The sequence below is a fragment of the Sander lucioperca genome, chromosome 12 (assembly GCF_008315115.2).
Source record: "Sander lucioperca isolate FBNREF2018 chromosome 12, SLUC_FBN_1.2, whole genome shotgun sequence".
Classification (NCBI taxonomy): domain Eukaryota; kingdom Metazoa; phylum Chordata; class Actinopteri; order Perciformes; family Percidae; genus Sander; species Sander lucioperca.
Genome location: NC_050184.1, coordinates 11,592,494 through 11,619,816, shown reverse-complemented (window position 1 = coordinate 11,619,816; position 27,323 = coordinate 11,592,494). Strand labels below are relative to the sequence as shown.

The following is a 27,323-nucleotide window of genomic DNA, read 5'->3' as shown; positions in this document are numbered from 1 at the left end:
TTGGCGCACCTTAATGGCCCTGTCATATTCCTGAATATGTCTTGTGGTCCTATTGTGCTTTGTGATGTGCATTAGGCTACAACAGAATTGTTTAACAGTCTGGGGTGGAGGTTTAGAGCTAACAGTGAATCCTCTTAGAGTAGGCCTAGCCTAGTTTATCATTTCTCACATAATAGCCTACTGCTGACCAAATGTCCATGTCAACCTGGGGCAGTCAGCTTTTCCAGAGTCCCATGAGGAATTGTTTAATTTTAAAACGCCCTTCCAATTATCCCAAGAGAATACAATACTCAGTCTAACATGTATTTTACTTACTGATGTCATAAAAATGAATGACTAGGTCTATGTGAAAACACTAGGCCTACCAGAGCACATTCAGGACTTCCAAAAGTGGGCAGGGGCCTAAGCTGTGTGTCCTTTTTCCACCAGAGTGAGACAGTAATAAGCCTACCTAATGGATGTGATTCAAATGTGTCAAACATTACATAATATCCTGAAGTCCTATGTTCGTGACATGCTTTCCGGCCGCCCCCTCCTTCCCTGGTCAGATTGAATCTGACGTTTAGAGGCCAAGCAACGGAGGGAATTGACAGATTAGTGACTCTCTCTCTCTCTCTCTCTCTCTCTCTCTCTCTCTCTCTCTCTCTCTCTCTCTCTCTCTCTCTCTCTCTCTCTCTCTCTCTCTCTCTCTCTCTCTCTCTCTCTCTCTCTCTCTCTCTCTGTTGCTGGAGGACAGACGGCGGCGGCAGTGTTGAATCGGCTCGTTGTTGCGATCGGACCCGGAGTTTTCCCTTCCCTCGGTGCGCTCTGCTCTTGTGCGCTCCTGGACGCGGCGGCATTGGGGAAACATGATCATGGGGTCATCATCACAATCAGCACCATCTTCAGCAGCATCAGCACCACCACCGCACTTTACTTTAGTCTCGGCAGCGCCGGATCACGAGGAGAGCGCGCTAAAATAAAACTCTGTGGCTTTGTCGTCGATTTCCATTCCGGGAAACTTTTGTTTTTGTCCTCAATCATTTATCACAAAGCGTGAGGAATGGAGATCCCAACTTTCCTGCTGGCGAGTCTCGCTCTGCTCTTCATTGGAGGGGATCTTTTCACCTGGTGAGACCAGCTTGGTTTTTGACTTCTTGCAGGTGTCTTACTGTCGCCCGATAGTGCGGAGCGCTAAAAATAAAATAAATCAATAGGTGCATAAAAAGTTGGATTAACCATAAACTTAAAGTCTGATCAGAAAAGGCGAACGACCACTGGTAATAAGACTTACATTATGAGGACATCATTCTACTATCCACACCCCTCTATGGACGGTACATCACGAGGCAATCAACAACCAACATTACCACTATACTTTAGAAAAATCAACCTAAATCAGCCTCCCACAACTGTACATTACGTATAATACCAATGTACAGTGCTAACAGCTAAGTACATTGATTTTATGTGGCTTTAACCTCTACACCCACAACGTGAAGTCTGCTTTCTCCTCTGCTTTATCTCTGGGCACATGGACCTGATGACATTTGCATAATGCATAATGTATAGAGAGAGGTGATGATGTTTTTTTCAGGAGATGAATGCGAGATAAGGTGAGTGGGTGCACCCACCTGCAGAAGGCCTGTTCCATCAGGGTCAAATATCAGATGGTGCCAAGATGCACATGGGCTGATAAAGTAGCCTACATTTAAACAGAGCAGCCCTCTGCTATATAACCAACAACGCAGAAGCCCAGTTTGGAGAGTTTAAGGAAAGGAGGAGAAGGCACAGATGGACAGCGTGCCATCACAAATACAACACTGAATTGGCTCACAATACCTGTTTAGTGCACATTTTGTTAGAATTAGTCTTCAAAAATAAATCAATCACATTCAACTGTGGCCCTAAAATGAGATGAGATTTGCAGGTAATGAAAATTATGATCCTCTTGAGCTAAAAAAAACATATATGCAGTGCCATTTAAAGTCTTTTAACACATTGAAATTGAATCCGACTGTGACCTCTGATTGTCAGTATTATAAGTAAGCTTCTCACACAGCTTTCTTGAATACAGAAACAGGTGTGCTTTTGTCAGCTGGGTAAGCCAGGTGCATCTAAACCAGATGGTGAGTTTTAGTGCTTTAAACGTAATGTTTTCAATAGAGGCCTATATTCATCTGTGTGCAGTCAAAATGCCCTCATGCTCTCGTCCATAAGCTTTCACAAGCATCCAATTCTTAGGATAACCAGCATCCACTGCTGAGCTCCAATTTCCCCAAAACCCATATTCTGGCAAGTGCTTCCACTGAAAAGGGCAAAGGGTAAAGCTACTTAAGCTTTGGGGGGTATTTGGGCAAATCATTTCTATTGTTCCTCTTGGCTGTCCACCAGTAGAGGGAGTAATAGCTATTGTAATTGGATTTTCCTGCCTCTAGTCACTGCTCTTATTATTATTTTGTTCTCAGTACAATGCAGTGTAGGCTTTTTTCTTGCACCTCATTATGTGTCAGCTCTCTCTTTCTCTCCCTTCCTCACACACACAAAATCATGCACGCACGCACACACACTGTGCTGTTTTGGCTTTGGTGGTTGAAAGTTGCAAACTGCTTCCTTCCCTCGCTCCCCACTCTGAGCAACAGAATTACTCTAGCTCTCTTTTTAGCTCCTCATTTATCCATTTCAAATAGTTGCTTAGCCAAGATAGGCCTCGCCACCTTTGGTATGGCGTACATTTCACAGCTTTCTTTCCAGCTGAATTGTGACTTACCCTTCGCTTCACCAAACACAAGCTGCATCTAATTGATAGTTTCTGCAGCAGAGACAATAAGGAGTATGAAAAACCTGTAGCCTAGTAGAGGACAGCAGCTCCTCAAACAGAAGACTACACAGACGTCTGTTAAGAATATAGAACATATACACATATCCACAGATTGGATTGGTCTTGTTTACAAATGTTCCCAAAGGCAAAGAATCTCATTGATTGTCTTAACCTCAGTGGTTAAGAGTGAAAGTATTTTGTAATAAGGATGGTGATCAAATCCATTAAAAGACCAAAACCAACAATGTAGCCAAAGGCTGATACTGTAACTTAGTCCTTTGTGCCTTCATTGTTGCCCAAAAACTATTCCAATAGACACGATCCTGATGCTGTAAATCAGGGCTGTAGTACTACACTTTTCTGTTGTCTCGGACTCGACTTGGACTCGTTGGTATTTGGACTCGGACTTGTCTCGGACTCGGCCATTGGACTCGCCAGATATTCTAGTTGGTCTTGACCGAGTCCAGCACTTTATGCTTTTGTTCTAAAGTAACTTCCTCCTTCAAAACAAAACCATTGATGAAGCGAGCTCGTACAGAAAACAGGTATTAGTTTAATTCAAAATCCATATAGAACAGACATTGAGATTGGGAGCCTGGTATAGGCCAGGCTCAATCATCAGGTATCAATCGTTTCAGCACTTTGTACTATGAATTCTTCAGGACAAGTGATACGTTCAAGATTGGGAACAATATTTTAAGTTTACGGCCTAATTTGATCCTATAGTGCGTTACTCTGCACTTGCTTTTTGATTATTACAAATATTAAAGCAAAATTATCATCTTAAAAAAGAAGATATACTGACTCTCACATATGAACAGGTATGTAAGTGGTCTTGAAGAGGATTCTTTTTTTTCTGTCTCGGTATTGATTGTCTCTCATTTGGACTAAGTTTTGACTTGGACTCAAACTTTTTTTGGACTTAATATTATATTTATATTGTGATATGTGACTAGATATCATCTTTGATTTTGGATATTGTAATGTCGTAATATGACATTGTTGTCAAGTGTTGTCTTTTCCTGGTTTTACGAGCTGCATTACAGTAAAGTGATATCATTTTCTGAACCTACCAGACTGTTACAGCTGTTCTATTATTTGCCTTTACCCACTAAATCATGATATCCATATTACTGATGATTATTTATCACAAATCTCATTGTGTAAATATTTTGGGAAAGCAGCATTTGTCAACCCTACAATATCTTTGCAATATCGATGTCGAAGTAGTTAGTAAAACATATCGTGATATTTGATTTTCTCCATATGGCCCAGCCCTACGTGTATTAATATAAAGCTGAAAATAGTCTCCCAATTTACCTGTTTGAATTGCGTTTGCTAAAAACTACAGTGCCCAGGTGTTCTAGGGAATGTCCTAGCCTCCTCAAACAAAACAATATGTTGACCTGTTATTAGAGAGTCATATAGTATATTCAGTTATCTTCAGTAGGAACCAATGGGCTTGGGGCTGAGACTAACGCATTGCTGGTTTTATGCTCGGTCTGAAATCACTCATTTACTCATTAACTTCTCCTTTTATATTAGACACTCAGTAGTTTACTGTAGCTTATACAGTGAATTAAGATTTCAGACACTAACTGACAGGTGTAATGTTGCATGACTGTCATTTTCAAATCTATAAAATGTGAGACATTGCATTGTGGGATTGTTAGCATAAAATAGTGTACGGATGCTACTTTTTTTCGCTTCATTGCAGAAATTTCTGAGTGCATCACTTTAACACCAATTCTGACACTCAAATAAAATGGACAGTGCTAATATAGTGTACGATATAGTAAATAGTAGTCATTTCGGACAAATTTGTTTTTAGAAAAATATTCAATAACATCAGCCTTACCCTTCAATGCCAGTGGACCTTTGTCACTGCAGACAGTTTGATTTGTTTGGCAGGAAAGGACAGGTGTAACTAATGATATTAACGATTGCTCTGTTCCATTTAGGTGCAGTCGTTATAAATGTTATTAACTGCACCTGTGACTTCCCTGCTATAACATGTCAAAAGGTCTGCTGTGAAAAAGGCCTATTGGTAACATAAATCATGCTTTTTCAAAGAAAAGGTGTCATCTGCACCTTTACGTCTAACCAGCTCACAGCTTTTACCATTCCTCCCTTCCAATATTTATAACTTATTTGCTGACAGCTAAAATAAAAAAATAACCAAATCCATGCAGCCAATTTTGATCACATGAGCTAACAGTGAGCAGCATGGTGGTGCAGTGATTAGCACTGTGTCAGCCTCACAGCACAGCGTTTTTCCTCACCCAGAAAACGACCATATGGGTCGATTGTTTTTTTTGTTGCTAAACTTAACTAGTTTCGTTTCACAATGTTTACTTCGTGTTAAAAACCTCCCAGTTACGTTAAATAGAACAGTCACATGATTACGGTCACATGATTAAACCGCCACTGTGCGGCAGTGAATAGAAACGACCGCATGTCGTTTTGGGAGCTTTTCACCACCATGCGGCAGTAAATAGAACGGTCATATGTGTCGTTTTGGGAGTCTTTGGAAATCTATCTATAAAGTTGTTTAGGTATGAGGGTGTGTTGCACAGGAAGAGGGTTCTGGATTCTGGCTTGGGCCCTTCTGTGTGGAGTTTGCATGTTCGGCTTCCTCCCACAGTCCAAAGACATGCAGGTTAGGTGAATTGCTGACTCTAAATTGCTTAATGGGAGCGTGAATGGTTGTCAGTCTCTATGTTTCCTTGACTGTCTGTCGACCTGCCCAGGGCATACAATCTGACGCGCCAGATGGTTTGTTACACAGAACCATCTGAGAAGCCTTCATTGAAAACTGTTCGGAAAAGGGCAGGCACCTGGCAGGTGATTGGATGTACCCTTTGTCTATTACGTCCGCCATGGTTGTTCTGAACTTTGTCGCTGTCACACACACCTAAACCACGTCCGTAGCTGCCAGTAGCTCTTTACTGGATGCTGATTGAGTCAGTTAGCTGGTAGTTCAGACAGAAATGCATTACTTGAAGCCTGACAAGATTGATTTTCCTGTAGTCTATATCCATGATGTTCCATTTCCAGGATTGCTCCGTTGCCGCCGGAAATTCCGCCGGATTTCACTTTTTTCGGCGGGATGTCCGTTACCTTCCACTTTCTTTGTGTTGGAATTTTAAACTCCGGTCGATTTATGAGGACTATGATTAACTGTTCTGCAGGGTAAATCGAGACAGCTAGCTAGACTATCTGTCCAATATGAGTTTTCTCTTGCACGACTAAAACAACTTCTGAACATACACGTTCCACCAAAACAAGTTCCTTCCCGAGGACCCTCCTGTGTACCCTCCTCCACAGCGTTGTAGAAGAAGTTCTGGCAAAGCGGGACTAATTTTTGTGTGATATGTGATCCTGCCAATTCTCGTGTGATCTCATGATATTGCGAGAATCCACCTGCCGTGCAAGGTTAGGGTGTTCCCACCTCTCGCCCAATGTCAGCTGGGACACCCGTGCAACCCTGTAAAGGATAAGCTGTTACCGATAATTGATGGATGGATGAATGAATGAGGTAACAGTGGTTTGTTGTGGCCTGCATCTGGATAACATTAGAAGTGATTCTACATATGGGGCATATTTTAAATAAATTTCCATTTAATCCAATGACCACAAACTTGCCGACACAAAAACAGGTGAGGTGGGGTAGTATTCCACGGTCGGTGGTTGGTTATTGGGGCTCTCTGCAAAATATAATACAATAATAAATTACAAATCTATCATGTGTGTGGATAAGATAGGATGCATACACAGTGCACAGAGAGTGGGAGGATTGGGGGTCAATAGGAGCCTTGCATGTGAGCTGTAGTTGTTGAATGCTAACAATTGCATCATATTTTACCATCCAGTCCAATAGTAGATACTAATTCATCTTACAAAATGGACGGAAAAGCTCAGTAGTGTGTTTCAGCTTTTCAGAAAGACAGGTGGAGGAGTTGGGACTGTAGACATTTTGTTTATATGTGTACACATGAGATATGTCCATACCTATTTTATACAGGCTATGGTCCAAACTTGGACATATTATAGTTTAGCAAGATGTGGCAGTAAGAAGTGATGCAGCAGGATTTAATCCCAACATTTCATGACATTTCTGTTCTGTCACACTTGTCCTTAAACCTGCACTCAAGTGACACAGTGCTCCTAACCAATCTGTGTAAGAGGCTGAGTCAGCGGATAAATCCCTCCTGTCCGGAGAGTACATTTTCCAATAACACAGTGATATGATCATGTTCCTCTGGCTGCATGAACTGGCTCTATAAGCCTGACTCTGTTCTTGCAGCAGGGTGAGGTGGTGCATGACACTTCAGTGCTTCCACTTAATGCCTCTTACTCAATTTGAGGTGACGCACCACATGTAAACAGCAAAAAGAAGCACATTATTCCAATTATTCTGTTGACCAATTGGGGCGTATGCTCACAAGCATTCAAATTCTGATTAACAAATACATGTTAATTCATTTGTTAAGTTAAGAAAAGAAATCTCTAAAATCCCTCTAGAAGCACATCAAATCTGACAGCCATATATGCATAGTGGACATATGCAGAAATATTATTTTGACTTTGATACAGTGAGTATATATAGCATATTTGTAAAAGATGGAATGATGTTTTTTTATTGAGTTGTTCATTTAACGACACAAGGGTTGTAGCTAAAATTGAGGACGCTGGGGCCCTCTGTATTTTTTTGGGGAATGTGAGGTGTTTTAGCAACTTTTTAATTTAAAACTTGATATTGTATATGCTGATTACACCATTACATGTGTATTAGATGTATCAACATTTGAGTAATTACAATAAATAAATCAAAGATTCAGTATGTCCCCATCAGAATGAAATTCCTGTAAGTGTGGACAAGGCTCTGATACAGCATTTAATTTGTTAATACAATTAAAAAGTCCAAATAATTAAAACATTGTAGAATGTTTGCTGTCTGCTCAAGTTAAACAATTAATGAGAACTGATCACACGTGCCCGGAGTCAAAAGTGATGTCTTCAAATCGCTTATTTTGTCTGACCAACAGTCAAAAACTTGATAAATTACTTAAAAATTCATTGACAAATTTCTGTTCATCGAACAATTTGACTGATGCAACCAAAACCACAGTTTTCACAGGGGATGCCTTACCTTAAATAATACAACATATTGTTTTACTATCACCACTGATTCCATTTAAAGCTCCGCAATTAACCAAAAACAACTTACATAGCAGCTAGCTACCCAACCTTTCATGTCCTTTGTAAGAAGATAGTCATAGTATATATCAACTCTATATATATTAAGTGCTGTGGACATCAGTACTATTTTCTGCTGTATGATTTGCAGTTCATCCCATCATCACAAAAGGGAAAGTACGAATTAAAGTTTGGAAAAGCTCTGTTTTGATTTGAAATAATCTTTGAGGATAGGCATTGACCTGAGCATTCGCCCTACAGCATTTTCCACTCTGATAAAGGAGAAACCTGCTCTACTGTAAATCCTCTCTGTCCTATGCAGTTTATCCAGATTCGACTGTAGTTTTCACTGTATTTATCAGGAAGGAATGGAGGTCTCATATTTAGAGACACCATTCTAAAACTAGAGGATCCGTCCGAGTTCCGACTCTCACACTGCTGCTAGCTCTCAAAGTTAAGAGGATCTAAACAAATTAAACAAGTTAACAGCGAGGACAACTTGTTCAATTCACACCAGTGAGTCACAGACTTCTGTTTGAGCCTAAATCAAATAATCTCCCAAGCATAAATAGACTGAAAAAGGCTCGTCCTACAAGGAAAAGTTTAGGGCCTCCATGGGCAAGAATTTGTAGATTTAATCCATTGTGTTATGACAGGAGGATGTTCAGATATCTGCTGTAAAAGTATACATCACATAGCAGAGACCAGAATGAGTCTCACTCTGTACATTCTGACCAGTTTGGAGAAAATGTTAAGGAAGGAAATTTTAGAAAGGTTTAGATTAAAGAATAAGGAATAACAATTTGGCAGGGAATCAATCATATTTGGTTGATTCAACTGAAATGTATTTCAATAACAGAGCATACTAGAGCAAAAAGATAAAATAAGTATACATACACACTACTAATCAGAACAAAATGTGTCCAAGATATCCTGACATCTAGTCCCTCAAGCTCCAAAAATGCTGGATCCTACCTTTCCCATAATGCAACCAATAAAATATTTTCGTTAGACCCGCCGTGCCTGGTAAATGCCCATGTCGTGGCCTTTAAACACTTGACACAGACTTTCCATTCTAAATAACTTAAAGTGCTCATATTATGCTCATTTTCAGGTTCATAATTGTATTTAGAGGTTGTACCAGAATAGGTTTATGTGGTTTAATTTTCCGAAAACACCATATATTTGTTGTACTGCACATTGCTGCAGCACCAAAACAGCAGCACCAAAACACCATATATTTGTTGTACTGCACATTGCTGCAGCTCCTCTTTTCACCCAACAAAGATGGTACAGAAGTGAGATGTCTCACTCTGTAGCTAAAACAGAGAGCTCACTCTGTTTTAGCTACAGAGTGAGACATCTCACTTCTGTACCATCTTTGTTGGGAGTCACACATTAGGCCTGGCAAACTCGATTCCTTTTAAGGACTCGGGTTATTCTGAGTCGCTCACTAAACTGATCCGGGTTGTGCGAGTCACTTGAGTCAGGATTGATCTATAGGCGAGCCGAGGCGAGCTTGCAATGTTTCGGACTGTCTGCTCGACCTAATTGCATTTTAACATACTACATTTATACACAAACCTACAGTAGGCCTAGCTAGACTACGTGCAGAACATTGTATGTTATTTCAGAAGTGAAAGAATGGCTTTTGTTGTTGATTTACTTTACCCTCAGCTCGAGGAGAGACTTCACTCACTCGTCTGAATCAGATCCACTCATGACAACGTAGCCGGCTGAACCGCGGGATTGACTGACTCCCGCGAGAACTCACAAGTCATCGACAACTCATGAGTTGTCGACAACTCATGAGTTGTCTGCGAAGCGAGCTTGCAATATTTCGGACTGTCTGCTCGACCTAATTACATTTTAACATACTACATTTATACACCAAACCTACAGTAGGCCTAGCTAGGCTACGTGCAGAACATTGTATGTTATTTCAGAAGTGAAAGAATGGCTTTTGTTGTTGATTTGCTTTACCCTGAGCTCGAGGAGAGACTTCACTCTTTCGTCTGCTACTGATCCACTCTTAGCCGGCTGATTTGCGCGATTGACTAACTCACGCAAGAACTCATGAATCACTGACAACTCACGAATCATCGACAACTCACGAGTCATCGACAACTCATGAGTCATCAACAACTCACGAATCATTGAAGACTTGTGAGTTCTCGAGTGAATCCCATGGTCTGCGAGCTTCCGGCTCTGAGTCTGCGGGTCGGGAAGTTCCTATAACCTGTCTCGGACTGTCTCTCTGCTCACACTCTGTCGCTTGAGTTGACTTGTGGAGTTGTTGTTGCCTACGAAATTGTAAGTCATAAAGCTTTTGGCAGCTAAGATTGCTAGGACTAGTAGTAGCTAGGCCTGTAGCGACGCGTCGATGACGTCAACGCATCGACGTCAAAATTACGTCGACGTCGTATTTTTGCGTCGACGCTTCGCCACACACACATGTGGGAGACCAAAACATTGCAGGATGGAGGACGAAACAGCAACCTCCTCACAGAATTCCCAACAAAGCCCTGCAAAAAGCCCCATGAAAAGAAAAAGTCCTAAAAAAACAGCTTGCCCTTAATCATCGAAGGTATGGGAATACTTCAAATATAGTCCCAAGTACTAACGTTGGCTAAATTCATTTCATGTTTGTGTAGTGTGTTGTGTAGCCTGCGCACTTAGGTGGTGCTAGCTAACTATCTTAGCTCTCCGTGCAGTTTGTTCGTGCTAGGTTAGTAGCTAACGTTAACGTTAGCTAGCTACTGGCGCCTAGACAGCTGTGTTTAGCTAATGTTAGTTATCATCTAATGTTGGCTTGAATGGTAGCTAGCTTACGGCTGCAAAACACAGCTATCTATAGTAGCTAACGTTAGCTAACGTGAACGTCAGCTACTAACCTAGCACGAACAAACTGCACAGAGAGCTAAGATGCGTTAGTTAGCCTAGCACCACCAAAGTGCACAGCTGCATTAGCATGTAAACCTACAGAATAGCAGTTAAGAGAGTCAGTTTGATTATGCATCAGGTTTTATGTTGGGACTGTTATGTTGTGTTAAACAATCCAAGGAATGTCTGTACTGTGCACTGCACAGTGTTTTTCTTTTTTGCACTACAACTTGATTTTTTTTGAACAAGAGAGTTATGTTGGTACTGTAAAAGAGTAAACAGGCTGGCCTTTCATTTTGTATAACAGTAAAATAATTATTTTATTTTGTGTAAAGCAGAAGATTTTTTGCTGTGCAAAATTGTTTAATAAAATATATTAAGAATTTTTTGGTATTTATTTGAGATACATTATGGTTTTTATTAATCGAGCAACAGAAAAATAATCGTTATATTAATCGTCCAATTAGTCGTTAGATTAGTCGACTAATCGATAAAATAATCGCCCGATTAATCGTTTAATAAATAATCGTTTACCCCCAGCTCTAGTAGTAGCTAATGTTGCAAGAGGTTTGCGTGTGGCGCTGTTATCATTTTAGATTGAATTGTAGTAGGACTCAACTGATCCGAGTTAATGATACTAGAGACTCGCGATTTGTGAGTAAATTTAAAGACTCTTAAAGATCCGAGTGAATCACGACTCAAACAGGTTTATCGCACATGCGCAGTAAGTACTGCTAGCTTGTCAGTTGCAGAGTATGAGGGAGTGCCACATTAGCAGCTAGGTGAGCATTATAACGTGTGTTACAAAGTGTGCATACACACTTTTACATAGTAATCTATCCATTTCCTATTTCCCCATATCTTCTTACATTTTCCATTTTTCTTGTTGATTATACAGAAGCATATCAAATGTGTGCCAGGACCAAGGAAATCAAGAATGGAATGGAAGGAATTTGAAAAATAAAAGAGCCAATAAAATATCAACATCACAATTCATTTTATCAAGTGACTGGATATAAATGTAGAAATTCATTGATTCATTAAACTTTTAACACATTAAATAAACATTTAACAAAAGTATGTCACTGCTTGCACTCCATATTTAAATGCTGAATGTGTCAAACAGTAAAGTATTAATGTAGTCCATAAAATGATCTGTTTGCTGAATGAAAAGCAATATATTATTACTGTCAATTACTGCAACATGCACGCACGCACGCACGCACGCACGCACGCACGCACGCACGCACGCACACACACACACACACACACACACACACACACACACACACTCACACACACACACACACACACACACACACACATAAACGCCATCATAGAAATGGAGCAGCTGCTTGTAGATATGTGCTACTTATTTATGTTTTATTATGATTTATCCAAATGGAATTTGTAATGCTGCTCATCTCACATTGATGCCAATGAAACAAATTAAACAGTGAGTGCCAGAGTGAAGATCAGTGGAATGGCAGTCTGGCATGTGCTCAGGTAACTAGCAGTGTCAGTATATAAAACTAATTAGGCTTGTTAGTGCATGCTTGCACATTACGTTCCCAAAAAGACGCCATCAATTTGAGAGAGGCTGCTGCTCTTTGTCTTTCCTTTTTTTTCTCCTTTGTCTCCTCTCCCCATCTGCTTAATGTTAGCTCATAAACAGACGGGTGCAGATCCAGGCATCGGGAGAGATGTGTTGTGAAAGTGAAATACAGACGAAAGAGAAGCGTCTGGAAATAGGCTACCCGCTCTCGACTGTTTGCCATGGATGGAGGGGTGAGAAAATAGAGAGGTGCGAATGTTTAGTGAAGCTCGACAGAGAGTAATGAAACACTCAACCCCTCACATGTCTTCTAACAGCATACAGCATTATTTATTTCCCCTGGGAGAGATATGTTCCAGTTAGTTTGGCTTTTTGTGGCCATAAAAATGGTAATTCAGGTCGGGAAATCAAAAAATAAACACTTGAACATTTTTTTTTCCATCAACATCAATTTACAGAGTTAAATAACGTCTGGTCTGCTCTCTGGAGAGCAGCACTTAATTCAAGCAATCATCTGTGACATTTTAAATAAATGTCCATTTAGCATTTTTCGATAAAAGCTTTCACATTATGAGCGTCTGCTAAATCTTTTGGATTAAAACTCTTGTGGAGCACAGGAAGTGACACACATCTGATGTGTTGTGAATAAATAGGAGATACAGACAGATAACAGATAAACAGAAGATCGCCTCGACAGAAAGTCAAAATTTAACAACAAGATGTCCTAGAAAAAAAGATGTTGTGCCACTGGTACTCTATGTGACATAAAAGGGGTATAAACTATAACTATTATACTAGAATAAGTGTGTGAAAGTAGAACAGTCAAACAGAAAAAGTCAAGGATTGTAATACTTAAAATACTACAAAGCAGTAAACCCATTAAAATGAATATGAAGTGACAATAAATAATCATATTGTCCCTATATATATATATATATATATATATATATATACTGTATGTCCCTAGCAGACACACACATTCTCGTCCCTCCATGCGAGGAGGCCTGTTTGACCTTGGTGTGTTAACGGATTTCTTGAAGGAAAAGCTCTTTATTTCCATATTTAGAAAGTACCAATTAGTGAAGAAATCCACGAGTCACACAGTGATTAATTAATTCACTCGGTGCTCCCATTTATGTCACACATGACAGTGATTGCCAGACTAAAAATACATCTGCCACTACGAAATTAATTCACAAGGGAAATGTTAATGACATGGCAGAAAACAGTTTCTTACTTACTAACTTTTTTTACATTTTTTTTTTTACTATTTGTGTAGATAAGCAGATAATTATTCCATGCTGTTTGGCTGTGGAGGTCAGTTTTCCATGTAACTGTGGGTGTAATGCTTTGCTCTCTAGGAAGTCGACTTTCTTCAAATGTCAGCCTTTTTTCAAAAGACACTGAATGGCTTTTTACTATCAGTCAATCATTACGCCTTTGATCAAGCCCCCATATGGTCAATGTCCCTGTCAATGCCACCACCAGCCTTTGTGATTCTGAATGTCAGTGAAACCTTCAATTTATTAAATGTATTTATCGCACGTTAGTCAGCTCTTTCAACTCTGGATGGCAGTTTTGCCTCTAAAACTGGATTCTGTACAACAGCGTGTATATGAAAATATGAAAGGATGAAGCTCTGTCTGTATTGCATGCTAGCATAGCTCTGTCTGTATTAAAGGATAGCATAGTGTGTCTCATGACAGGGTGCAACTGACCTGACTTAAAATACATAAAGGTCCAAACTGTACTCTATATCTGCATAGTATCTGCATGGCATCTGTTTACAGGCTTTGTTTTAGAATGCAAAACTGCCACCTGGTGGTATCTGAGCTGTGCTGCTCTTGTAAAATCCTACACCTAGGCAGTTTCTGTCAGTATAGGCTCTGGGCCCTCAAGCAGTCCGGGAGGGCTCCAGGGGCCTCAGGGGAGTCCTTTTATATGGTCAAATAGTTTTAATTTAACTATTATTCCCCTCTTGGGAGGTTAGAGGAATGGGAAAAGCATAAGGACTGCTTGAAGCGAGGTGTCATGGTGCCAAACTACAGACAGCAATGTAATAAGGTTCTAACTTAAAAGCCTTATTAAATGGGGATATGTATTTTTTTTAATAAAAAAGTCATATGGACTGAGGCACAGCATGATGTTCAGTCTGGGTGCAAAATCTATTTGGAAACAAATGCACACTGTGAAGACACGGATGGAAAAAAATATGCCAACCAGGCTTTAACCAATAATTTTCATGTGAAAACTACCAACAAATAACATGTTGTTTTCATGCCATGCTGCTATTGATAACACATTATCATTTATTATTATTTCATTAGTTTAAGAGCATATCCACTAGTTGTACTTTCTATGACTAAAATATATATAAAAGTACATTACTAAGTAAAATTTATTAAATAAATAAAAACAAATTATCAATAAAAACAGAGGGCACAAATAAATAAAAACAGCCTTAAATCTCTTCAAATATTTATATGTGCACATTTCTTCTTAGTTTAAGAGACTCTATGTAATTTCCAAATTCAATAATTAATCAGTCAAAAGATTTTGACTAGTTGGATTAATAGTAGGGTATATGGCAGCCATACGAAAATATTTATGTATAATGTTGTTCTTATTTTTGCAAAATAACCTACATGGCTTCTAATTTTATATTTTATGATTTGTTTGATAAACACAATAATCCTCTAGTTTGTTCAAGAATTATGTTGTGTTTGAACAATCACACAATAAACATTTAGTTGTGTCACCTGTTTTAAAGGTGCTGTAGGTAGGATTGTGAAGATCCAAAACATTTGAACATCGACAGCTTCTCAGTCCATCCCCCCTTTCCGCTAAAGGCCAAAACGGTCTCCCCACAAGGGAGAATGAATGTGTGTGCATGAGCAGTGATTGACACGCAGTTAGACACCCCCCCCTCCCGGCCCTGATTGGTGTATCTGAACAGGGAGCGGTGGATTTTTGCAAATCTCACTACAGGCTGTAGGTGGTGCCAGAGGAGCCAGATTTGTTTTAAATTACCTGCTTCATATAGTTCTATATAGGGTCAGTTTCAGCAAATATGACAGAAAGTTAGTTTTATAAGTCTTACCTACTGCACCTTTAAGGTCTACAAATAAAAACATGATTAAATAGGTTTGCAATATTTTGTAGTAGTAGTGCAGGCCATGCCTTTGCCATCCTAGTGAAAAAAAATATCGCTTCTGGGATATCTTAGCTTCATTTTTGTATATTGGGAGGAAGTGGAGACGTGTTGTCTTTATATACAGTCTACGTATGTAAGCAACTAGCAGGGACAGATATTTCCTTCAGGAGTTGATGGATACAAAAACAGAGGTAAAAGGAAAGTGAATATTGGACTTACATTTGTCAAGAGGATAGACACACAACTCCAAATAAATGCTCATGTTGATCTGTGTCTGCTAGATGTGCAGATAGATAGTAACTAGTTGCCTAGTTACTAACACATTTGCCCTAACAACTTTACAAGGTGATAATATGTCATTATTGTGTTTACAGCTGGTTCTGCCGCCCCCAAGTGGCAAAATAAAACATAAAAAAAACAATCATGCAACTTTAAAAGACATCTCGATGACTCTGGGTTCATGACATTTTTTTAACCTAAAGATGAGGTCATGCAGGTGCCAGAAAGGTTTGAGAAACCCTTTTTATTACAGTGACTTCTAATGCTTTTTTTTTCAACAGTTAACATTGTCTTGCATTTATGTTTGTCGTGTATGTTACCGACTGTATCTGAGGCTCTGCCAGGCTTTCCTGTGGACACATGGTGTCACTGGACGACCGCTGAAGGCTGCTGTGTTTGCTGTTTGTCTCCTTTAGGGCCATGCTGAGTGACATTGGGGACTATGTAGGTACAGACATTCAAATATCCTGGTTACCTAATCTGGATGAGTTAATGAAGGGCTATGCAAGAAATTTTCGCCCTGGGATAGGAGGTGAGTATGAGATCTACTGCTCGTGGCATTGGGTTGCATTTCACCCCCTCACATTTACAGCCATCCTTAGCATCACCCAGCCCAGGTTACAGCAACATGGACGTTCACATTTCATTTTCCAATTCCATTATTCAGAGGTGTCTTTGTTTTTTCTTGTACGACATTAGAACAAAGCTGGATTCACCTTATGTAAATACCTGCTTTTGACTCAGGTGAATCATCTTAAGGACACACAAAACCATTTAGGTGAAGAGAAGCTTTGCTTAGGGGAATATCGAAGATGATGCCCTTCAAGGACAAGAGGGAAACGGGTGGTGCAAACAATGAGCACTGCTCTAGAGACTTTGCTAAGAATGGCTGCAAGATGTGAAACATCCAATGACCACAGCGATAGATTTCTCAATCTCACAGCTTAACTCAGTTGAGCAAAGGTGAAAATGTGGAGCAGGAGCACCGCTACCACCACACACACCGCCCTGTGCATTACACAGACCATCATAACACAGCATCTTGTGGTGACTGCATTCCTATTGATGTAACATTATGATGCGCTGGAAATGAAAGCTAAAAGGGAGGGCTGTTTGTGACCACTGAGGAATCATGTGTGTTATTGGGAGTAATTCCTTTCATTCAACTCACATCCCATAGCCTTTTAGTATGGAGTTATGTTTGTGTCATTAAGCAATCAAATATCAAACTTACACAAATAAAAAAAAAATATAGATATCGAGAATCCACATGACTGTGTGATGCACAAATGCACAAACATAATTTAAAACCAACTATTTTGGTTATGAAAGTACAAACAATATAACAAAAAAACAAAAATCCAAAAATTTACACAATTTGATGTGTCTAAATGGAAAACCGTATTTGTGAAACAAACCATTTGTTTGTACTTTACAAAAAGGATTTCTGAATGCCATTGTACTTTGGAAAATATTTTTACTTTACATTCATTTACATTACATTCTATTCATTTTGAAGATGCTTTTGTCCAAAGTGACTTACAGTTCTACACTGTTATATTGTATGCCTCCCAACAAACAACCAAGACAGTGTTCAGTGCTACAGTGTTTAGAGTAAAATAAAATAAAAAGATCTATGGTGCCTGAGAGAGCTTTATGGACTGGAACAAAATCAAAACAAAATCTTCATTTTTGAGCTCTCTTGGCCACCGTATTTATCAGTAAGTGCTGGCATGGTTTCTAGAGTATAAAAGATATTTGTAGACGTTATTAGGCACTCAACATATTTGTAAATCTGATTGTATCTGCGTAATATTCATGTTATTTATTGAAGTTTTATGATACAAAATAGTCCCACTTTAACATTACAGTATTGTTATGGTAAGACTGTTCAATGCAACAATTTCTATTTTATTATTAGTAAACATAGATTAGTATGTAGTGTATGTATTACAATGAATTATTAATTTGTGCAGAACCACTGGGGGATACTGTACAAAACATGCTTGCTATTGGATCAGGTGATTGCCCTTTAAACTGGCTCCTGCTGACATTGGCGTGCAATAAACATGCCATTGTAAATCACCTCACACTATACATCCAGTGTATGGAAAATAGATTATGATTTGCTGTAGAAAAAGTGATGGGAAGGTGTTGAATGGTGGGGAATGGTAATGTATGATTCCTTAATGTTCAGTATAAATAGCCTTTCTGTTCTGCATCAGTGAGCTCCCTGTAGTTTCTGCCCTCTAGCATCCGATCACAGAGGCACACTCCATGCTAATCATATGGCAAACTGTTGAGTGAAAATGCTACACAGTGTGTGTGTGTGTGTGTGTGTGTGTGTGTGTGTGTGTGTGTGTGTGTGTGTGTGTGTGTGTGAATATTGGCAGAAGCTCACTCTGTGCGAGTCCACAAAAGCCCAGTGCTGTTTATGAATGCCCACAGTGTGATGTGCCACTTAGCATGGTTAAACTGGATAATGCTTAATCTCTATGCACTGTAGGAGTGTTTGAGACGTGGGAGGATGGTAGGTGGGAGGGAAACAGATGGGTGATGGAGTGAGGATGGATGGGAGGGACTGATGGGTTTAGAATGAGCAGAGAAGGAATGTGTGTGCGTGCGTGTGTGTGTGTGTGTGTGTGTGTCCGTGTTTGGGAGCAGGTTTGCTTTCTTTTCTCACTTCTCCTCCCGCAGGTCCACCCGTGAACGTGGCCATGGCTATTGAAGTGGCTAGCATTGACCACATCTCTGAAGCCAACATGGTAAAGTATACTGTCGCTTTCTGCTTCCTTTCTGATTTTCTATCTTCCCTCAAATTCACTATTGCAGCAAAGATCAAAGATTTGCTATTTGCATAATCCTGAATTATCCCACTTGAGGGTTTGAAAGTACTCTGTGTGAATATGTGTGACACATTGGCTGAGTTGTTGTTGATAATTTGATGCTTTCAGGGATTTTGTACGGTAAGAACCAAATCTATTGGGAAGATGCACTTTATCCATGTGGCCCTGAGTCTTTTCCAAACAAATAAATATTTCCCTTGCTTTAACAGTTCAAACTACAAATTAGCATTCCAAAAAAGCCTTTTTTTGTCACAAATAGAGATAAATAGGTTGGATCCAAATGTACAGTAGACATGCCACAATAATCAGTATTCATAGCAGTTATGAAACATGTTACCATATTGATGTTAAAGCGCCCATATTACGCTCATTTTCAGGTTCATAATTGTATTTAGACGTTATACCAGAATAGGTTTACATGGTTTAATTTTCAAAAAACACCATATTTTTGTTGTACTGCACATTGCTGCAGATCCTCTTTTCACCCTGAGTGTTGAGCTCTCTGTTTTAGCTACCCCATCTTTGTTAGAAGTCGCACATGCGCAGTAGCTAGGTACTTTGCAGTAGCTAGGTACTGGGCTACTAGCTAGAAGCTAACGCTGCTAGTGGTTAGCCACCTCGTTCTCAATGGCAAAACACTGCTACAACACACACGAGTTCACCCTAATCTACAAAAGAAATTGTATAGAAATACTTACATGTCCCTCGTCTGCAGGTATTCAACGCAAAGTTGGAAGTGTGCCCTCGTTTAGAAGAAGTCTCCCGGCTAATCCTGCCTTGTACTGACCGAAGTTGGTACAGCTAACTGATGTGGTATTAGCTAAAGTGGTTAGCACACACCAAATGTTTTGGCTGATGACGTAGATAGCCCTGCCGATTTTGACCAGCTCACTCGGAGACTGAAGGCAGGATACATTCAGAAACCCGTATCTCACTCGAAACAGCATGGGTGTTTTTTTTTCCAAGTTTGTATACGTGTGGAAGCACCAGAAAATAACACTCCAAATCCCAGAAAAAGTGATTTTTTTCATAATATGGGCACTTTAAAGACTATGAAATAGTGGATTATATCTGACAGCATCTGTTTGATTTTAGATGTTGACTAATCTAGATTTACTTTAAATCATAATTGTAGCAGAAGCAAATTTCAGGGTCATTATGGGTAAAACCCTTTAATGGTGTCTCTCCTTCTAAATTACAACTTGTATGATTTAAGATGTGAAAAAAGAAATAATATTTTTTTTAAATATGATTAAAAAATACATAAAAATATTAAAATTAAAATAAATACATAATTGGATAAAAAACATGCTTCCCATAATGCAATTTTTCCCTCAGAGTTGACGAAAACTCCTCTAGAGCCACAAAAGACATGATTCCAATGTTTTCATAGGTGGAGTAGTACTGCTCATAACTAAACTGATCGTCATGTGTTAGGAGTTCCAGTTTAAGCTTTATTTGTATTAAATTCTAGAATAACAGACTTCAGTCTATCCTATATTGAACCACACACATTTGCATTGGTTTTGTTCTTTTATTTAAAAAAAAATCTTGATACCAAGTGAGTTTTAGAAAAAGAAAAATTCTAATACTGTAACATTAAAAGTGTTTTATTTCAGTAAAGTTTATTTCCCCAGTGCCCGTGACTCAGCCTTTATATTTGTGTCTGTGTGTTTATACTGTATGTTTCTGGCAGGATTACACCATGACCGTGTTCTTGCGGCAGAGCTGGCGCGACGACCGCCTGTCCTTCAATCACACCAACAAGACTCTGGGGTTGGACAGTCGATTCGTGGACAAGCTGTGGCTGCCCGACACCTTCATCGTCAATGCCAAATCTGCTTGGTTCCACGATGTCACCGTGGAGAACAAGCTGATCCGCCTGCAGCCCAACGGAGTCATTCTATACAGCAGCCGGTATGAGCAAACAGATTATTGTCTTCATTAGTCAGACAACACATACACGGACGCTTAGGGCCCCTGACCGAACCTTCATATTTCACGAGTTGGGAGTAAGAACGGGTTGCCTTTTTTTTTTTTTTTTTTTTTTCTGCAGCTGACACAGCTCTCAGCTTACAATAGAAAATGCTGGTGTTACTGGAAAGATGCCACATATAATTGGGTGGAACCATCTGAATGTGAACCAGAATGTTTTAGTAAAACTTGTCAGTTGAGTTGTTTAGAGCATGGTGTACATTAAGTTTTGATTAACTGGGCCGTTTTGTTCCTAGAATCACTTCGACGGTTGCGTGTGATATGGACCTGACCAAATATCCAATGGATGAACAAGAGTGTATGCTGGACCTGGAAAGCTGTAAGTTGGGATTCACATAAGGTCTTTTTTTCTTCCTTCATACATGTATTTCCTCTCGACGTGTTCATGCCAAGGTAAAGTGACACCAAGGAAAGGTTACAATGTTACCAGCTTTCTCCATTACTACTACTAACCTCAAATAATCGATAAAACGTCTTTTTGTCATCTGTTTTTCATTCTAGATGGTTACTCCTCAGAGGACATTGTTTACCACTGGTCGGAGAGTCAGAGACACATCCACGGCCTGGACAAACTGGAGCTCTCCCAGTTCACCATCACAGACTATCATTTTGTCACTGAGATGATGAACTTCAAATCTGGTGAGCATCTATCCTGTTCTCCTGTTTTTCTTGTTGTCAAGGTGAGACAGTTTGAAAGGCCCCTGCATGTGAGCATTCTAGGATCAGACCTTTAGGGGGGCTCAGCCCCTAATGAGAATGTGACACGGATACAGTGTCTTGCAAAAGTGTTAACCCCCCCTGCTAAATCAGTATTTTCACTGGATAACAATGAACATAATTGGCCAAAACTATGTTTCTGTTAACCCTTTCCTTGACTGGGTTACAGGTACATAGCATCGGCAATTAAACCTGTTTCAAGCCCTTTGAACCTGTAATTGTTTGTCCTCTGTCACTAACAGACACGTTTGCAAACTCTAACTTGAAGCATTAAAATTGATTTCAGATTTTTTTTTTTTTAAATAAAATCTTTTTTTTTATTATTATAATTTGTAGGGGGGCTGAGATGAAATTTAGGGGGACATGAGCCCCCCTAAAAAGGGTCTAATATCGCCAATGCATGTGAGTGAGTGTTTTATGCATTATGTACTGTTTTGAGTTTTGGATTTGGCTTGCCTCTTATGTTGGAAGACTCTTTTTGAGCCATATAAATATATTTTACTTCAGAACTTCTATGGTTATATTCTATGCATAGAAGGAATGGAACAAGTCAGACTTGCTGCTGAGCTAGGCAGGAGCTTTAGGAGATGATAGGAGTTGCTGCTGGGAAAATGTAGTTTGAAATACTTCCTTATGTCTCACATCTTGAAGCTTTGCCACCAGGGTCACAAGTGAGCATATAGACATTCTCTAATAACAGTGTCTGTGAAGTACAGTTGGATATTTTCATAATAGATAATTAACTTCTTCAGTAATGCAATTAAACCGTGTCTGTTTTCTGCTTCCCAGCGGGACGATTTCCAAGGCTCAGCCTTCGCTTTGAGCTGAGACGTAATCGAGGTGTCTACATCATCCAGTCATACATGCCTTCGATATTACTGGTTGCCATGTCCTGGGTGTCCTTTTGGATCAGCCAAACAGCTGTCCCTGCTCGTGTATCCTTAGGTTGGTATTAGTTTAATGAGGTGTGTTTTAACTTTTAAAATGTGGAAGTTAAATCAAATGTGTTCATTCATCTGTAGAAAGGTTACACACATACTTTAAAGCATGTAAGTGTTATGTTGTATTTTGGTAAGATGGTGCAGCTTGCTAAGGCAGCTATTTAAAGATTGAGTAAGTCCCAAGAAGATGAATGAAACAAATCATACCAGACCATACTGACCATTTCGCTATTCTTAGAGCCTCACCAGTGGTGGGGCTACAATTGTAAAGTGCATCATGGAATAAAGTTAGTCTCGCTCTACCAGACCTTCCTCCATAACGCGCTGTGGAGGAGGGTCTGGCTAGTCCACAAAACATTCCAGGATGGGAGAAAAACATGCTCTGGTTTATTGGCATTTATTTAAACCAATCACAATCGTCTTGGGCAGCGCTGCAAAATAGCCTCGGAAAGGAACTTATTTTGGTGGAACATGTGTACGTTCAAAAGTTGATTTAGTCGTGCAACAGAAAACTCAGATTGGACAGATGGTCTAGCTAGCTGTCTGGATTTACCCTGCAGAGAGTTTAAAATGCCAACACAAAGAAAGCGGAAGGTACCTGACATCTGGCCAAAAAGAGTGAAATCCGGTGAAATTTCCAGCGGCAACAGAGCAATCTCGGAAGTGGAACTTCATGGATACAGACTAGAGGAAAGTCAAAATGCTTTATACTTTTGGTTTCAACGGCAATCTCACAGTTAGATGAGAGATCTTGTGCTGACTTTTTGTCTTTAAGGTGGTGCTAGCGGAAACTTCATTAACTGTCTCAGGTGGAAAATGTTCATCCTCTAAGTAGCATAATATCCTCAATAATGACATGGCAAAATGCCCATTAGATATTGATATTTGATATGTAGAAGTGGAAATGGGCTTGAAATCTGGCCAGATATTGAGATTTATTGCTTAAGTGTGCCCAAGGCTGCTACCAGCAAAAACCATTAGCCAGCGAAAGTAGTTGCCTTCCAGTATTGTGAATATAATGTAGTTTACACTTAACCTAGATTAATATTGGCAGCTAAAGACAATGTATTGGCAACAGCCTGTGTGGTCTGTTAATGAGACCTCCATGCATTCTCGTGGCTCTGTGCAGCTGTACTTGTGTGCACAGTGGTACTGGCATCACTAAAAACCCACAGAAGCCTAATCTGTACTTTGTGCCTGTGTTCTTTCCACAGGGATCACGACTGTTCTCACCATGACCACGCTGATGGTAAGCGCCCGCTCCTCCTTGCCTCGAGCATCAGCCATCAAGGCGTTAGACGTCTACTTCTGGATCTGTTACGTGTTTGTGTTCGCGGCACTCATTGAGTACGCCTTCGCTCACTACAACGCTGACTACCGACTCAAAGAGAAGGCCAAGGTGAAGGCCAACAAGCTCAGCTCTGAGGTGAGGAAATTATTCCCATCATGTACTCCCATCAGCAGTAAGAGCTTCAAGGGGAGTAATGAGCAGGCCTTTCGAACATAGACCACGGCCGGGCTTCAAACTCCCCTGTTGACAAGCATCTATTCCACTGACCTTCAGCTAGACAATGAATCTCCACAGAGCATAATGGGAAAATAGAAGATTTCCATTTAAGGAGTAATAGTTGCTTTACTGTTGATATACATCTTACTGAGATATACCTTCAGAATGAGATATGATAACTGGATGATGTTTTTTGTAAATTGAACATTCAAATAAAGTAAAATTAATATTAAGTTATATACTGACAACACAAGAAAAAACAGGACAAAGACATGAAAAGATGAGCGAAGTGAGTGACGATGAATATTACAGTGGTTTGATTGAAAATGTGCATTGTTGATTGTGAGTAAAACTACAATGACTGTAAAACGTATCAATGTCGCGGCAACATCCCAAGTTATGTTTTCTTTAATAATCAAGACTCAAGGACTTCCTAATCTGCTGTGTTTGCAGTTCTGGACTGTTATGTTTCACTATCAACAAGAGTGCTTAGTGATCCAGTGCAAAAATGCAATGCAAGTGTTTCACTGTGATATATGCTATATAAATAAAGCTTTATTTACTTACTTACTTACTTACCTATATTGGGATTAGGAGGAAAATAGTGGAAGATGTAATATTCTTCTTGCAAAACATTGCAATGCAAGCCATTGCAAGCCATTTTTTGTAAAATTATCACTCCTCATTTTGTCTTTTGATATTTAGCAGATTTCTAATTTTTTTTCTGGATTCCACACAACTACTAGGTGGCTGCCAACTTCTGTCTGACTTGTCAAATATGTGATGCTGAATGACTCAAAACTGCACTCTAGCATATAAAGCCTCAGAAAGTGCTTACACGCTTCTCTCTCTCTCTGTCTCCCTACAGTCCATTGTGAAGAACGGCAAACAGGCTATGGTTCTGTTTTCCCTGTCGGTCACCGGCATGAACCAGGGTGTGATGATTTCCAACCGCCACGGTCGTCCCCAGCGCTCCACCAGCGAAATCCCTGGGGAGGGCGGCAGCGAGGAGGCCGAGCCGAGGAGGAGAAGGTCCAGGCAGACGGAGGAGAGCACGGAGGAGAAGAAGTGCTGTTCCAAGTGCGTCTGCAAGCCCATTGATGCCGACACCATCGACATCTACGCCAGGGCCGTGTTCCCTTTCACTTTCGCTGTGGTGAACGTGATCTACTGGGTGGCGTACACCATGTGAAGAGGAGGCAGCAGGTCTGTGCGAATGGCTGCCATCCAGGGCTGTATATAAGAAACTGCTGGAGTTGTGCCACTTCAATGCTGGCAGACTGGTGCAGCTGAAATATACTACAGGCCTCAGTAAAAAAAAAAAAAACTTCAGAAGAAATGAAGTGTTATGGCCTATGAATATGGAAATATGGTAATTAATGGAAGTAGTTATCAGTTTAAAAAGTGTTAAGAGGACTTCATATATTTAAATACAAATACAGAAATGTGCTGTATAAAGGCAAAGGACTGTGTTGCCTGTTGGAGAGTCCCATATACAGTGAATACAGTTTAGCCAACAATCCAGATTTCCACATCATCCTGTTATATGAACTCAACACAGGACACTACAACAAAATATTCTGCTTGAACACCTGCTGTACTGACCACAAGCTCACATCTTGCAAACACAAATAAGCATAGCTGAACCATCTCAAAGCAACAATCTGGAGTGAACCGCCTGTTATCTCGAAAAGCAAAAGCACCGCCCAAACTAGAGGATAACAAGATGAGGTGTACTACTATTCTGCATGGCTGCATATCTCACTCGCCCTCTTCCCGTGCCATCGCCACCCCCTCTCTTCCTCTCCCTCCTTTAGTCCTACACCCATTTTTTTTTTCAATTCATTTTTCGTTCGTCTGCCGTGTCCTATCTCCTTCTGCCAGTTCTGCCTGTTTCCTCACCAATAAAGAACTTCCTCCACTACCTGTGTGTATCACTCTTCTGGCTCCAAATGGTCACTTGAACCTAAAATCCAAATGGTTGTTGGGTGTGATTGAAAGAAAAGAAATGCTGAAATCCCTCTGGCAGAGGCAAATTTGTCAATGCAAAAATAGTAGCTGCAGCATTACAGTATTTCACCAAGAAGGCTTAAAACAAGGCTCTAATTTGAGGGATTATGAATAATTGACTTGTATGTCCAATTGACAGAGATCAAGAGTTGTGCTCTATGAATAATTTCAGACTCTTGCCTGTCCTTTGTCTTGGAAATTGATTTCAGGAAAGCTAGGGATGAGAACCGCTGCTTCCCAGTCAAAGAATGACCTAGTTTTCTTATTAGATTCAACACCACAGAATTGGCTCTCTCTCAGGTGTCTCGTCTTAATTTGATATTTTAGGCTTAAAGTAAATATTGTTAGAAAGGTAATTAGAATATTAAAGCTACCAAAAATATGGGTGTTATGCTTTTTTAAGAACCTTACCTATAATAGGGCTAATGTTTGCTCTGAGAGGGACACCATAAAGCAGCCAAAATTCTGAGGATCCATTTGCTGAGGACAATGAAGGACCTTAGGATTAAAAGACCACTAATATTCACAATAAATGTCATGGTTAGTTATCAGAATAGCATTTCATGGACATGGACTTAAATCCTGACTTGCCAATGGGACTATAGAAAAGGTCAGGGGTTCAGCACAAAAGTAGGATTCCTCCTCTGTGGACAATGGATATTACACAATATAACAATGGTCTGATTAAATCAGTTTAGCAGTCCATGTCTATTTTCCCCAAATAGCCAATGTACTAAACATATAGGCATTAACTGTAGCTATACACACCAACCATGTGTGTGGAGTGTGTTGTGTTGACATGACAGCTCAGACTGACTGATCTTAAAAAGCTTTTCTGTTCCGTTTTTTTCTGACTCTGCTTTTCTTCTTGTCTCCATATGTTCATACATCGGAGTCATAAACCCTTAAGATGAAATGTGTTTTTTTTTTGTTGCTCAAGTTGAATCATGCTCAGCTCTCACTGACATGCCTTTGCCTCAATGCACACCACACTGAACAAATACTGGTCTGTTCAGATCTTGGCATTGACTTTATATACAATCATGCTACCTCTAAAATCAATATATTTTATAGTCATAATGGATTAAGACTGTCCACTTTGTAATATCAAACGTGTCACTTATAGTGACAAACTTTATGCAATAGTGCCTTTCAGCTCATTGTTTTGGTTTTACTGCCAACAACATTTTGGTTCACTCTCACTGCAGCAGACAGCTGTTTTTAGCAAACAAAGCTCTGATTAACGCTGTAAAACACTTTACACTACCAGGCCAGCACCAAACAGCAGATATAGCTAGCGACTATAGCTGGCGAACTACTGAGGTGTAAATTACTGATACATTTGTGCTCCTGCAGCTTCCACTACCCCCAAGTGGCCAAAAAAAAAAGTAATGCAGGTTAAAGGCGTCATTGGTAGTGGGGCAAAAACACCATCAG

At 39.9% G+C, this 27,323-nt stretch overlaps 1 protein-coding gene across 1 annotated transcript; it reads left to right on the top strand.

Moving 5' to 3' along the window:
• The first annotated feature begins 1,042 nt into the window (after positions 1-1,042).
• On the top strand, positions 1,043-25,800 carry gabrd (gamma-aminobutyric acid type A receptor subunit delta). The gene is made up of 9 exons (XM_031286231.2): positions 1,043-1,110; positions 16,287-16,402; positions 18,568-18,635; positions 20,413-20,633; positions 20,948-21,030; positions 21,213-21,350; positions 22,218-22,373; positions 23,584-23,795; positions 24,745-25,800. The coding sequence occupies exons 1-9, from the start codon at positions 1,043-1,045 to the stop codon at positions 25,066-25,068; spliced, it is 1,386 nt and encodes a 461-aa protein (XP_031142091.1). The 3' UTR covers positions 25,069-25,800.
• Positions 25,801-27,323: the final 1,523 nt, after the last annotated feature.

Excerpts from the sequence above, each read along its gene's own strand:
- gabrd (XM_031286231.2), top strand. The coding sequence starts at position 1,043 with ATGGAGATCCCAACTTTCCTGCTGGCGAGTCTCGCTCTGCTCTTCATT. Across the intron at positions 22,374-23,583 it reads CCCTGCTCGTGTATCCTTAG|GGATCACGACTGTTCTCACC; the intron begins GTTGGTATTAGT and ends TTCTTTCCACAG. Across the intron at positions 23,796-24,744 it reads CCAACAAGCTCAGCTCTGAG|TCCATTGTGAAGAACGGCAA; the intron begins GTGAGGAAATTA and ends GTCTCCCTACAG.